Genomic DNA, 15,910 nt, shown 5'->3' on the forward strand with positions numbered 1-15,910 from the left:
TATCTGAAAAAATCAATTCAATAATTATTAAAGTTGAATAACAACGCACATGTAATATGTAAAACAATCGCCTGGTGCACTTTCATTCTTCTTTTTGAGACGTGTTTTATTACATTTTCTTAAATATTTTTTTTTCTTCTAACTAAACCCCTTTGTATAATAAAATTTAAACAAATGTTCTGACACTTATATTTACTAGAACTATTCTTCAACACAAAGAAGAAAAGAAAAGAAGCGGATCCCGCATCAAACGCAAGCGCGTTAGTGCATCCGTCACATATAAGTTTGTGATAATATTTGATAGAAACTTATTTGTTGGACAACATTGTAAAATAACAATACAAAGTTAAGTGGATATTCGAGATATTTTTTTCTGTTTTCAAAGTTTTCGTTTTAATCAATGAATGTTCAATTGTTATAAATCAAAAACTGAAATGAAAGCAAATTACAAAATGAGGCTAACTAACATGTCATTTCAAGGTCTTCATTCGTGAAAAAATATACCGAAAGGATTTCAAACGGAGACAATGTCAGAAAACTATTATCATAGAAGGACGCAGCATTGCTTACTGCGGTGCTTGGTCTTTATAGATTAACACAGTATATGTTTCTAAAATATTGTAGTATATGTTCATTCCTTATATAAATCATAAAATATGTTTTGCTACACAATTTCTGTTATTCAATTAAAACCCATAAATCATTAAACAGCTGTATTCATATAAATATAGAGAATTATCATTGCAACATTATTGAAACGGTAATGTGTTCCATATTATGTAACGATATACGATAATTTATTATAGGATAGAAATAAGATAAAAAATATTTTTAAAAGTAAAAATTAAAATTAATTCTAAAAACAATTATCACGTTTCCGTTTTTTGAAGATCGTGAAAAGGAACGTGAAAGATCTGATGATACGAAGACGTTCAAATTATTCTTCAATTATATGATGATTAATATTTGTTGTTGGTCTTGAGAAAAACTAAATAAGGGAAAATCCTCAATAAATTAAAGTATTTTCATAATAAATGGAAATAACAACTACGGCAATAAGAAAAGACAATGGTTAACAAAACGCAGAAAAAAGCATTCCAGTGAAGATGAGCCAATGATACAGGTTAAAGATGCAAATAACATTGCTGAAACAACACACGAATATTGTGAAAATGATGTGGAAATGAATGAGATTGTGATGTTATTGCCAATTGCAATTAAAGAAATAGCAAGATTTTGATTCCTACAGTATCTATTTATATTGTTCAATCTTATAGCAATAAAAAATTTGACGTTCAAAACAATTGCTTCCTGTTGTCTTGTGTGACATTTTGAGCTTTTGGAGTACACCCACAATAATATCAATGCGATATCCGTTAAAAGAAACCAAGCAGTCCTAGTACATTTGCAAAATTCTTTTTCATGGACGTCTGCCAGGGTTCATATACTTTTCGACCTTATATTCCGAATTAACTGACATTCAACTCTTACATTTGTCAGTTTGGAACACCTATATTTGGTGTGCTAGATGTTTTTAGAGATCTGTGTGGCATGCATGGTTAATCTGACCTTGTTTCTTTTTCTGAACCATGGACAATCTTGAGTGTATTTTACACCTCTAGTAAAACCCTAAATATTACAATTATAATCCTGGTACCTTTGATAACTATTTACAGATATAATATCATGAATAAAGCAGACGAGACATTTCAGCATTTGCGATCGGGTATTCTTAGTCTGTAGTATATAATTACCTCATTAGAAATAAATCCACATCTGCTGCGTTGTATATAAAGATTCATAGAACTAAAAGGCACTAAATGCTGGTTATCGTTCAATCTCAAATTCTTAAATACATGACAGAAAACAAATGAATAAATAATAAGTGAATCTATATAAGAAATGCCAGATTTGATTTCGATTAGCATATTTAAGTAAAAAAATGTATGTAAATTACCAACTTAATATACGTCCTTCGAATATCTTTTTGTTTAAACTATTTACGTCCTTCAGAAAACATGTGCTACAACAACAACAACTGCTACAGACAAAAAAAACGTTACCAAAGGAATGTTTAAAAATGTTGAGTCGCAATTACACTTGTCAGGTTAAAATGGCAAAAGAAAACGTAGAGGGTTTACCATTTTCATGTAATTGACTTTTGACTCCGGCGGAGTATATAATGTATTTATATTTCTAAATTTATATTTCTCAAAATAGTAAAAGATGGACGAATGATATCAAAGGGACAGTCAAACACTTAAATCTAAAACAAACTGACAACGCCATGGCTAAAAATGAAAAAGACAAATAGACAGACAATAGTACTCATGAAACAACATAGAAAACCAAAGAATAAACAACACGAACCCCACCAAAAACTAGGGGGTGATCTCAGGTGCTCCGGAAGGGTAAGCAGATCCTGCTCCACATGTGGCACCCGTCGTGTTGCTTATATGATATCAAATCCGATAAATAGTCTAATTCGGTAGGTCAGATTCATTAAAGGGAAGGGGATTGTTGTTACGACGTAAGGAACATATCCGATATTAGTTGTGAAACGGTTATTCCATAACGGTCTACCAACTCGTGATGGCGTCCGTAAAATTTACGAAGGGATGATTTCAACTTCACCATTTAGAACTCTTGGTTTAATAGCTTTCTTGTGAGCAGCAACCCTCTATCAAGAAAATCCTGATAGGAAATGCAAGTAAGCGAATATCGTATCAATTGGGAGATATATACTCCGTATGCAGGTGCTGCTGGAATGTTGCTACTAAGAAATGGAAAGTTCACAATTTGAAAGCTGAGATCATCTCTTTTATCGTAAAGTTTTATTTTCAACCGACCCTCATTGGCAATTTCTAGATGTAAGTCAAGATATAAAGCCGACTTAATTGTATCTGTAGTATCCTGTATCTCTAGTTCGATGGGATAGATGCAGTCCACATAGTCAACAAAATTTGAATTATTTAGTGAAAGAACATCATCTATATAGGGGAAAGTAGAGTTAAAGGATATTGCCAACTTCTTATCTCTCTTCTTAAGAAGTTCATGCATGAAGTCAGCCTCATAATAATAAAGAAATAAGTCGTCAAGTAGAAGGGCACAGTTTGTTCCCATTGGAATGCCGACAGTCTGTTGAAAACACGTCCTCCGAACGTAACAAATATGTTGTCAATCAAGATTGATAATATCAGTTTTGTTTGAATCAGAGTGATCCTTTACAAAGTATGATGTATTCCTCCCTAAGACAAGATACTTGTATCTACGTTGGCCATTTTTTTTTATGAAGCAAAGCAATACCAACTCTTTCAATTTGTCTTTTAGTTTGGAATGTGGAATACTTGTGTAAAGAGTAGAAAAGTCAACTGCTTTAATACTGTTACAAGATGAAAGAGAGTTATATTCTATGTACTCTAAAAGATCTTTTGAATTTTTAAGTATCTGCTAAGTTGTATATAAAGATACATAGAACTAGAAGTCACTAAATGTAGGTTATCGTTCAATCTCAAATTTTTAAATACACGACAGAAAAAATATGAATAAATAATAAGTGAATCTATATAAGAAATGCCAGATTTGATTTCGATTAGCATATTTAAGTTAAAAATTGTATGTAAATAACCAACTAAATATACGTCCTTCGAATGTCTTTTTGTTTTAACTATTTATGTCCTTCAGAAAACATGTTCTACAATAACAACAACTGCTACAGACAACAAAACGTTACCAAAGAAGTGTTTAAAAATGCTGAGTCGCAATTACACTTGTCAGGTTAAAATGTCAAAAGAAAACGTGGAGGCTATAAAAAGAGAAGATGTTGTATGATTGCCAATGAGACAACTATCAACAAAAGACCAAAATTACACAAACATTAACAACTATAGGACACCGTACGGCCTTCAACAATAAGCAAAGCCCATGCTGCATAGTCAGCTATAAAAGACCCCGATAAGACAATGTCAAACAATTCAAACGAGAAAACAAACGGCCTCATTTATGTAAAAAAAAAATTAACGAAAAACAAATATGTAGCACATAAACAAACGACAACCACTGAATTACAGACTCCTGACTTGGGACAGGCACATACATAAATAATGTGGCGGGGTATACCATTTTCATTTTATTGACTTTTGACTCCGGCGGAGTATATAATGTTTTTATATCTCTCAATTTATATTTCTCAAAATAGTAACATGTTTCAACCAGTTGCAGGTATATCGAATGGTAAAAACAATATTGATTTCTGATTACTAGTATTAAGTCTGGTTTCGCATGATCTTTCACGATCAAGTTTGAAGAAAATTCAACAAAATTCAAGGTTTTCATAAACAAATACCGCATCTATTTACCAGAATGTATTGATTCTTGATTTTTGAGTGGTCTTTAGAGTAACTATAACAAACAACTCTAAACGTGTCTTCATATATTTTATCCAGCTATAATCTAGATTTTGTAATTCATTAGTTGACCATTTATAGGATTTTTCGACATGTCAAGGTAAAGAATCTCAAATTTAATCAAAATAATTAATTCTGGTCTAAAGTTTCTTTAGATAAGTAAGTTGCTGAAAAAATATAATATACAGATATAAACAGTCATAATTTTCACATTATTTTTTCAAAATGGTTACAAAGCTTCAAAGGAGTAGGTCCGGTAAGGACTCATTTTGGCCTCAAATTTCAGTTTCATCCGACAAAAGATTTGGTCCACTTTTTTAACACTTAAATGTCTATTTCACTTGATTCAATTAGTTTTTGTGAAAGATTGTAACTGATTTAGTCATTAAAAACGATCCGATTCAAGCTCAAATATGAAAAATCTCTTAAATATGCCAAAAAACGTCACTTATCAGATGGTTTTTGTCAAAACTGAAAGTGGCCGCATCCGTGTTCATCCACAACCTTTATACATGTTATGTAATATCATAAAATACAACTTACATTTTAATATTAAGGATGAACACGAATGCGGCCACCTTCGTTTTACACGGAAACCGTCTAAATTTAACTAAAATTATAGAATTTTGAAGATTTCAGTAATTTAGCATGACTTAATGGTGCTACAACCCGATATATGTGCATTGTAGTGCCAAACACAGTCTATATTAATGTAGCAGAAGCATTCAACGGTCCAATAAATAACTAAAAGTTTACATTTTAACAATTTTGTAAAACTGTTATATTTTGGGGCCAAAAGGGGGTCTTACCGGACCTACTCCTTTGCAATTTCTTTAATGTAAAATGCATGAAAAAAATAAAACTACCCACAACACTTTGGTTTTGTACATTTCATGAGCAGAAGATTATATAATTTAGTCAAATACAAACTTTTAACCCCATCAAAGTATCATGTTTAGCATAGATTTCAAGAAAACCAACCAAAAACTGACCAAAAAAAGACTCATTAGTGCAAGTGTTATCTCCCCTTCCAATGTTAATTTCCATAGGAAATTAAAAATGCTGATTTTGAGTTTTCCTCAAGTTAGATATTATGGGACTTTTTTCTGTGTATATAAAGGACACAATGCTTTAGTTTAGAACGAAAACACTTTCTGTTGCAATTATTTTGAGGTTAAATGTTAGTTTGACTGGACTATTCAGTGATCACGAATGAACGTCATACTAAACTCCGAATTATACACAAGAAACTAAAATTGAAAATCATTAAATTCTCCCTCGCCCTGCTCGTCCGAATTTAAAGTATTTAATTTCTAAATTCAATAGGCTATAAACAAGACAAACACAGATATAGGATTAGTTGCTCGCAGTAACATCTTATTTTCTCTTGCAATACAATTTTTCATTTTACTTTATTGTACATATTTCTTCGATTGAAACAATATATAAATACATGACATATAATATTGTTCCTCTTTCGCATCGTTGTTTCTTTTTCCTCGGCTGATACCTCCAACTCCTGTACGTACAATAAACATAGCAGTAACTGCACATATATCTATGTGACCAACTTCAATTCGACGTAACTGCGAGCACCTTCGATACTAATACATTTAAATGCCAAAACTTATATACTGTGGATTCATTATTATTCGTTGGATACCAATTTTCGTGGGTTTCGTGGATACAGGTGAACCACGAATTCATATGTTCAACGAATTACAAATTTTCTTTATGCTTTCTACATAGAAATCAGCAAACAACGAATTCAGATATCCATGAAAATGTTAAATTCCTTCAATCCACGAAAATTGATATCCACGAAAATAAATGAATCCACAGTAGTACCATTAAACCCCACTCATAAATACCGCCAAAACTTTCCTCGTGCCTTCTGCACCTTACATCAAATTAATTCATATATAGTACATACTGTTGCAAAACCAGTATCCAAAATAGTAATACTAGTTCCCATCTATAAGTAACAACTACAAATAGCAAACGGAAAAAAACCTATTTCAAACGAAATAAAATACATTACAAGACTAATAAAGGCCAGAGGCTCCTGACATGGGACAGGCGCAAAATTGCGGCGGGGTTAAACATGTTTATCAGATCTCAACCCTCCCCTATGCCTCTAGCCAATGTAGAAAAGTAAACGAATAACAATACGCATGCACATTAAAATTCAGTTCAAGAATGTCCGAGTCCGATGTCAGAAGATGTCACAAAAGAAATTGTATCAAGTGGGTGAAATAAAAGGAAGTCAATAGATATAATTTGTATTGCCTGTAATAAATATATTTTCAATATATTACAAAACACAATATATCATAAATAATTAAATCCACAAATGAAAATACATAGACCAATTTTTTTGGCAAACATCCAACGCTATAAATTTATAAAAGGAAAGAAAAAAAATAGAAAGAGGGAGGAAGGGTTGGTAATTTCAACTTTATATCAAATTCAAAAATGTAAAGAAAACACTTTGTAATAGTATGAATAAACAATAAAACAACAAAGGAAATGGTTATATCCAATAAAAAGAGCGAAATAATATAGTGAGTAAATTTAATGCAAGAGATTATACTAACAAAAATCTAGTTTGAACCAGTGAGATTGTAAAAATATAAATTTCACTGTTTTGCTAATTAATTAATTTAAATCTTAAATTAAACCAAATAAACAAAATGACAATAATACACAAATCACAACAGACTATTAGCAGTGAACTGACATGCCAGCTCCAGACCTTAATTAAACTGATTGAAAGGTTATGTCTTCATCATATGAATATCAGGCACAATCCCTCCCGTTAGGATGGATGTTTCAAAAATCACTTGGCATATCATTCCACAGAACAGCTGCCGCTTTATCGAATCTTCTTTCCACATATGTTTTATCGTATAGCGGGTTATTTTCGCGGGTGTAAAATTTCTCGATTTTCATTGAACAAGGTATACGAAATATTTTGACGGTTTTTATTTTAGCGGATTCAAAACCTTCTGAATGCCTTTGAATGTGCCGTATTAAATTGGCGAAATTTATTTTGGCGATTTTGTTCTATACAGCGAAAATAAGCGAAAATTTACACCCCGCGAAAATAACCCGCTATACGGTTTTGTTCATGCATCGTTGACAATGTAATGGAAATTGATTTTAGACTTTCCTTTTTGAATTTTCCTCGGAGTTCAGTATTTTTGTGTTTTTTCTTTTATTTCACACCTGGCGTTGTTACGATCATGGCATTTTCAAATCTTAGGGCTCGTATCGGTTTGTATATATGAACGAGTTCTTGTTGGTAGACCGGTGCCTCCTCGTGCAAAGTCTTAAATACGTACACAAGAAGTTTATATTTGCATAGATACTTTATGGGCAGCCAATGGAGAGACTAAATGATGATTGGGAACCATATATATACAATGAAATATTCTTGCTTTGTGCGATATCAAGACAAAATATTCAACTCAAACACGCCCCAACACAAGAAAGTGCAATCGATTTTCTCATTTCGATACAATTATTACCCATTTTTTGGAATTTTTTCTTGATTAACATAATGGAAGGGCAGACATGAAAATTACTGAACTAATAGATTGATATGTTTTCCGTCCGTGGTAATTTCATTGTAAAAATCGGAGATTATGCATTTTCTACATCCAACTTGAAAGATACCCATGTTGTCGACTTGATATCTAATTGTTCTGCTGAACTATGTACTAGATAAATTGAAAATTTATGCAAATGGTGATTTTAAAATAAAACACTTCGTAATGGAAAAGAAAATTGTCATTTTATATGTTTATATAAACCTTAAAAAATGTTGTCACTATAGTAAACATTCCAGTAAGCATTTATCACCTTCTCTAACAAAGAGCTTCGATTCTTTTGTTCTATTTCAACCGGGTTTCCACTTGTATATGAAAGCACAATGAACGGAGTTGATTATAATGTTGACTTTATTTACAATTTTGGAATCATGTCTGGAGGTCATATTATTAAGTTTAAAGCGAATATCAAATATCATGTGTTCTTTTAAAAACCGTTTTACAGGTTTGTGATTTTAGTCTCGGTAATTGTATAGAAAGGTATATACTATGAAAATTAGAGCGCGGGGCTGTGCCCCAAGCTCTTATTTTCATAGTATATACCTTTCTATACAATATCCAATTTAGCACATATTTACAACTTGAGTATTCCTGTGATGAGTGTATGACATGTTTTGGCTGACTGGATGTAGCTCATTTACGTAGTTTTGTAAATCTACTCACTATAATATCATTGTAAAATGGGATTTCAAAAGGCCCTTGACTTTAGAATGTAAAGAAGGTAGCTGCTGGTGTAAGTATGTTTATTGATATAAAGCGTTGTTTTACTATACATGTACTTATTTACATGGTAAGATGACAAAATGAATTCACCAAGAGCAGACAATTCTTGAATTGCAGTCAAAGCTTTACATTCTTGAAAACATTTTTTTTAATTTCACATAAAACCGAAAACTATCTTGAAAATGCTGTTGAATGAGTACAAACAGTTACTATCTTGAAAATGCTTTTGAATGAGTACAAACAGTTGGATCCCCTGGGCTCCTACATCTTGTTTAGGGGCCAGCTGAAGGACGCCTCCGGGTGCGGGAATTTCTCGTTACATTGAAGACCTGTTGGTGACGTTGGTGTTTTTTCTATGGTCAGGTTGTTGTCTCTTTGATACATTCCACATTTCCATTCTCAATTTTATTTAATTTGAAGCATAGATGAGAATTGTAATCATCAATTTTATAGTTTTTTTCATTAAAATACCACGGTTTTGCTTTCATTTATCAACAGGTCGCACTTACTATAAAACGATCTGTAATTTATATTGGATAAAAATTTCAATTTGAAAGTAGAACTCACTATTGATTTTCACTTTTCAGAAACACCAGAAAACAGGTAGTCAACATTTTAATAATTTAGAATTTTTATGTTTAAATATGTCTTAGTTTGTCGTTGAAACTTCTATCAGCGTAGCTAATTTGTTAAAGAACATTGTGTGTTCGTCGTTTGTTATTTTTTCCAAAAAAAAAAATTCAAAAAGAAAATACTGTTTAAATAAAAACTTTTATTTAGGCTTTGCAGGTAGTCATAATTGTATATACATATGGCAAATATAATACAAATGAAATACATATTTCAAAGTGATCATAGATTATAACTGACAAATAAACTCTGAATTAAAGAACTCTCAAGTAGTATGAAGGGGTTCAGCTGTTATGCTGTTAAAGGGTATTTTATTATTCTTTGTTATTTGTTATTCTGAAAATATATTTTCTGTTAGCTGTTATTGTCTTATTCTTTGTCAGCTTTTATTGGGCTTTTAATTTTTTTGTTATTTGATATTGTGATAATGTATTTGCTGTTAACTGTTATTGAAAATTGGAATGTTAGCATTTTTATGACAGCCAAATTTTCGGTAGAAATTGAAGATCATTCATTGGACATTGGGGTCTACCACTACTTCTATTTGTCCCGTATTCGGAGAAGGATTCCATTAACATATACCCATCACAGAAGTGAGGTCCAGGACAATTCCAGTATATCCATTTTTTTCGAACATTTATTTAGAAGTATCTTATTTTTTGTATGAGGATAATGTTCCTTGTTTCCTGTACGAAAATATTAAATTAGAACAATTTTTAATATGATTTAAAAGGAAAACATATGGCTAGGAATATCTGACAAGGATCTCAATTAAGGACTAGGTCCATACAACTAGTTAACCTTTTATATTATATGGTACATAGACTCCGCTCTTTTCAAAGCAGAACCAACTACATTGTACAATGAAAGTTCCCACCATATACTGGGTTCCGAAGCTTCACATAACTCATTACATTACTCAACAAATATTTCGTCTTCAAGCCATTGTTCCCCCCACTTAACATAATGTATTCAACTTACTAGTAGACTTGGTACAATCAAAAACCTGATAAAAAATTGTTCAAACAAGGCCTTTGAAAGTAGCGGAATAAATTCTTTTAGAGTGTCAAAATTGGTTCGAGATACTTGATTAATTGCATGATTATGATTGGTGCTTTTGATTTTTCTACCCTATATACAACTTTGCCTCGTAGTCTTATTCAGAAAAATTCACACACCTCATTAAATGAGCATTTAAAAAAGTCAGAATGCGAATATATATATTCAAACTCTTTTAGGTCATTTTTCAGTAGCAACAAACACAAGAACTATTGCAATTGAACCTACATTGTTACATAGCTGCCCTTGAATTTTTACTAGATATAATTTTTCTCTCTTTGACATATTCCTCATTTCCATTGTATAACACACTATTTAAACTACCAGCATGTATGAGTTTCTATAACTGTACAAAAATTAATGCTAAAAAAAAGAAAAAAAGTATTATAAAACAAATAAACAGCTACGCCATGAGCGCATGATACGCTCGTCACCTTTTTGGAATATTCGATAACTCTCTAATGTCATATCAGATATTTATATAAACAATACATCAAAGTATAAAGAGAACTGCTGAAAACATTTTTGAGTTTCTGTTCGAAAACTGAAAATTACCAGCTTTTTTAATGAATAAACCCCTTAAGACCCAGTCCCACTAGACCACGATCGCACCACGCTCACCGCGATCTAAAATAAATTTAGATCGTGGTGAGGTCGCCGTATGAGCGGCATGAAAATGTAAATTTTCGTTGCTTTCGCAATGCTACTACTACTGAGTACTACGTCCTCATTACGCTTCTGCAACGATCCCGCTACGAGTATACCACGTTCTCACTGCGCTTATTCTGCGACCTCACTACGCTTATCAAGATCTTTCTACGATCTTCACGTTCTCACTACGACCATACCCCGAGTTATCCGATTGCAACACGATCTTACTGCAATTATAGCACGTTCTTACCACGATTATACAACGTTCATACCGCGATCGTACTACGTTCTCAGCAATAACGTAAACATCGTGTTCCATATCAATTTTTGTCTGTTATTATGTATATATATGCCGACTCTATATAAAATTTACTTAATTTCTTACTTACTTACTTACTTACTTACTTACTTACTTACTTACTTACTTACTTACTTACTTACTTACTTACTTACTTACTTACTTACTTACTTACTACTTGCTTACTTAATACAGTTGCATTCCTTCTATTTCTGATTAATACGTCGATTTATCGGAAACAATACAGCCATGCCACCAAAATCTACTAGAACACGTGGGCGTGGTGGTGGGGGTTGACGTAGAGGCAGAGGGAGCAAAGTAACAAATCCTGATCAAGCAGAGATGTCGGACCGACCACTCCAACCTAAATTAAACCTATTCCTGGTCCATAAAGCTCAAATGACAATATTTTAGTAAACGATAGCAGAGATGACACAGATGTGTCAATAGATATAGGAAGGTATGGTATGAGTGCCAATGAGACAACTCTACATCCAAGTAACAATTTATAAAAGTAAACCATTATAGGCCAAGGTATGGCCTTCAACACGGAGACTTGTGTGTAAATACATGCATCTTTATATAACCATTAAATCTGTGTGTTTGTACAATTTTAAGTATAACGGAGGACATTTCTGAAACTTATATATACAACAAACCTTCTTATTTTAGCAACATTTAAACATCCTTATACTTCATGTAGTAAGTCGCGTACATCCTATCAAGCTAAAACATGTTTCATAAGTTTTTAGGATGTGAATTTATTGAAATATATTTGTGTTATTAAGAAAAATTGCAACCTTCTAATGTATCGTATATAATTTTGAAATCACCACTAAAATACAGTGAAATAAAGACTGATCATACAGTTTCAAAATATACAAGCGAGACTGATCGTACAGTGAGAAATTCAAACAAGTGTAACTGTCTTATTTCTGGCTTCAAAGATCTGGTTGAAACTTTCACCCCACTTAAAATCTACTTCATTTAGTTAACTAAGTCTGGTTCATAAATTAATTTGTACACTAAGAGGGTAAAAATATTGTTTTTAGGTTCACCGACTGATTTTCCTTAGTGATGCACTTGAAAATCTCTTGATTAAGGCAAAGATACGAATAATGAATGTGCTGAATTCATTTCTAAACCATTTGAGAATATTGATGTCAGCTGATTAAATCATTAAGCAATGTTATGATGATCAACTTTCCGTTTAATTCAGTATATCCATCAAATTTAAAATGTGATCCAAAAAGCTCCGAAAATCGCGACTTCCGGATAGCGTATATAATAGTATCTACACTGTGGACTTTGGAATAACATACTAGTATACAGAATGTTGTTGGGTTAAACATCCTTAAATGCACAAAATATTACACATAACCTGGGAACGTAGTGAACCAGCACAACATAGGAACAAAGTATGATAATCAGATGAAAAGAATTGCATCGTCAGATCGACAAAAAGTGCACAAAAAAAGACAAAAACACAAAATCCGGACAAGATGTACTCGCAGTTTCCGAATTCAATTAGAACTCAAACAACCATGTAAACAATACCAACGTACATGTATAGAGCTGATATACAACACCAATTCATGTTGTCGTCTGCTAACTATAAATCAACCATATAACAGTCATAGTTTCGATTAATTCTTTATCCAATATTAAATAATTTAGAAAATGAAGTTCTCTGTATAGTTTTTCTTTGGTTGTCCATGTCTTAGGATTTCTCTAAAAACAACGTATTCCCCACACCTATTTTTATATAAGTATTTCATGTTACCTGGTATGATTCATGTAAACAAAAATACAGCCATTTCTACGATTTTATTTGATCAAAATGTTGGATAAAGAAGAAATCCGGCAAAGGTGCACCACGGCCCATCAAGAACATCAGTAGTGTCGTGATATTTGTCGTGAACTTTGACCCAAACTCTATCTCCTTGATTCAGTTCAACTATAGCCAAATTGGATCCAGGGGAATATCCGTGCGTTGCTGTTGTTCCTGCATAAATATTTTGGATGGGAGCGTCATTTTTAACCAAAACAGCCTCAATCGTTTTTGGTGCGAAAGTGAGAAAATGTACGAAAAATACATAGTAACCTTGTGAAGGACTTTCGAACACACCCGTGTTTCCATCGTAGGCAGTTCCAAGGTTGGTATTGATAGTGTGGAATTGTAGAACTTCATTATCATGTAAACTTAATGATCCTGCAACGTTGGCATGAAAAGCAACATTTACAGCTGAAAAAGTAAAAAAAAAATAATAACGTTGTACTTGTATAAGGATTGTGATAGCTAATCTTGCAGTGGCAATTATTTCCTTCATAACAAGACGAATATTCTTGTTTCTGTCGAGGAATTGTAAAGTTACGAATTTAAAACATGTCAGACATAGAAACAATTTCAACTAAATGATTTCTGCAAACCTTTTTTCATATATATACATATATGTATACAAGCTTAAGATTGTCAATGAAAATTGTACTTGTCGATAAGCGATTGCTTTTCAAAAATTGTGCTTTATTTATCAACATACCAGGTGTTTTTTTATTGCAGGATAAATTAAATAAACACTTCAAATTTATTTCGATGCGCTTTTCTAGATTAACCGTCATCAAACCCAAATATATAAAAGAACTATTCACAAGGAGAGCTGTGTGACTGAAAAAAAAGCCAAATTCATCTTAGGTCAACGATTTCTTAGGAATTAAAAAAAAACATTAAACAATATTTACATACGGTTGGTTACAGTTACTCTCTTATTGTGAACTGTTCCATCAATCTTGTCCTCTAAGTCGGTTATTTTCGTCATTATGTTTTTGAGTATATCCTTTAACATTTCATTTTCAGACTTTATGCGAATCATCTCCGTTTCATGAACATCAACACGTTGTGTTAAATCACCAACATCGTCAGACCTGCAAAATGCAAATAAGAGGAAAATTATTGAATAATACATTTCAGATTCCAATAAATTCAAATCTTTTCACAGACAAGGTGAACAATTAAAGATAAGAGTAATGTGACACCGTCTTATCTGTTAAAATTGTACATTTATCTAAGCCATGCTATTCCCTTTAAAATTTTCTAGATGCACTGTTTTCTGTATTCAAAGTTAATCTTTAGGTGAAAAACGTACCCGTTTTAACTATAGGAAAATGCATGTATCCACATAGTAATAAGGCAATTGTTTGCAGTTTGTCGCTTTGGTTGATATAGTTGAGCGTTTAATTTTTTCAGGTTGAAATTTCCCATTTTTAGCACACCTGGCCGCAGTTATTATCATCCATCAGTCTTCGTTGGTTAACGGTTGCAAAAATGTTCTCATCTGAGACTAATGGGTCAATAGGAACCATACTGAGCCACAAACATTCTTATAATATATTTTACTTTACATTTGTGTCTGCCTTCTTCTTCTTCCAATAACTTGCATACCATCTCTGGTGTATTATCGCAAATGACTATTTACACATGCCCATAGGAAACATCCTTCCAACAAACTATGTACAAAAATCCTGTTAAAAGCCATTGTGGTAATATATACAATTAAAACTGAAATGACTAATACAAATCAAGTGTCTGGAGGCTGTCTTTGAATCCTTCCAATGTGTAAGCTGTGACGACAGCAGATGACAGTTCATTCCACAGACGAATTGCAGATGAAAATTATGATAGCTGCTGGTTTTGTATTCTCGAGTAAGGTAGTAGGAGAATACAAAACCACCAGCTATCATATGTTCGATCTGCAATTCGTCTGTGGAATGTACAAATACCCGACAAAAGAGTAGAAAACATCCGAACGCCATCAATGGGTCTCCAAGACAGCGGGGACATCCCACGCCCGGATGTGTGGTTCAGCTGACCCCTGGACAAAAATCTGTGTTGGTTCAGTGAAAATGAGCATCATCCTAAACTTTGAAATATATATGTCAACTTAAATTGAAAATCATACAAAACTAACAAAGGCTTGGGGATCCCGACTTGGAACATACGCAACAATGCGTCGGGGTTAAACATGTTTTGTCACATATCAACCCTACCACTATGCTTCTACACAATGTAGAATAAAAAAAAACACGTAACAATGCGCAAATTAACACTAAGTTAAAAGTAAAGCCGAATTCGATGTCAGAATATGTAACAAAATAAAATAAACAAAATGACAATGATACACAAATTAACAAAAACTACTAGTAGTTACTTACATGCCCGCTCCAGACCTCAATTACACCGATTGAAATATTATGTTTTCACCATATGCATATCAAGTTCAATTCCTCTCGTTAAGGGCTTAATATCATACCATCATGAAATGTGCGGGAAGAACATAACCCGTATCATTTCAAGAACTGGTTTTAGACTAAATGAGTTAATTCCGATGCAAAGACCCTATTAGTGAATCAATTTTGAATCCAAAATATGTCATATCTAATGACATGAAAACAGTATCGGAACTATTTCCCTTCTCAATGAGTCTGTTTAAAAGGTTTTGTTAGCTTTTGATGTAAATGCCGACATTTTTGTACTT

At 32.6% G+C, this 15,910-nt stretch overlaps 1 protein-coding gene across 1 annotated transcript; it reads right to left on the minus strand.

The window, feature by feature from the left end:
* Nucleotides 1-13,190: 13,190 nt before the first annotated feature.
* On the minus strand, nt 13,191-14,379 carry LOC134723400 (caprin-2-like). The gene is made up of 2 exons (XM_063587016.1): nt 14,122-14,379; nt 13,191-13,623 (listed from the first exon to the last, which is right to left on the minus strand). The coding sequence occupies exons 1-2, from the start codon at nt 14,339-14,341 to the stop codon at nt 13,214-13,216; spliced, it is 630 nt and encodes a 209-aa protein (XP_063443086.1). The 5' UTR covers nt 14,342-14,379; the 3' UTR covers nt 13,191-13,213.
* Between the last annotated feature and the right edge of the window lie 1,531 nt (nt 14,380-15,910).

Source organism: Mytilus trossulus, chromosome 6 (assembly GCF_036588685.1).
Source record: "Mytilus trossulus isolate FHL-02 chromosome 6, PNRI_Mtr1.1.1.hap1, whole genome shotgun sequence".
Taxonomy (NCBI): Eukaryota; Metazoa; Mollusca; class Bivalvia; order Mytilida; family Mytilidae; genus Mytilus; species Mytilus trossulus.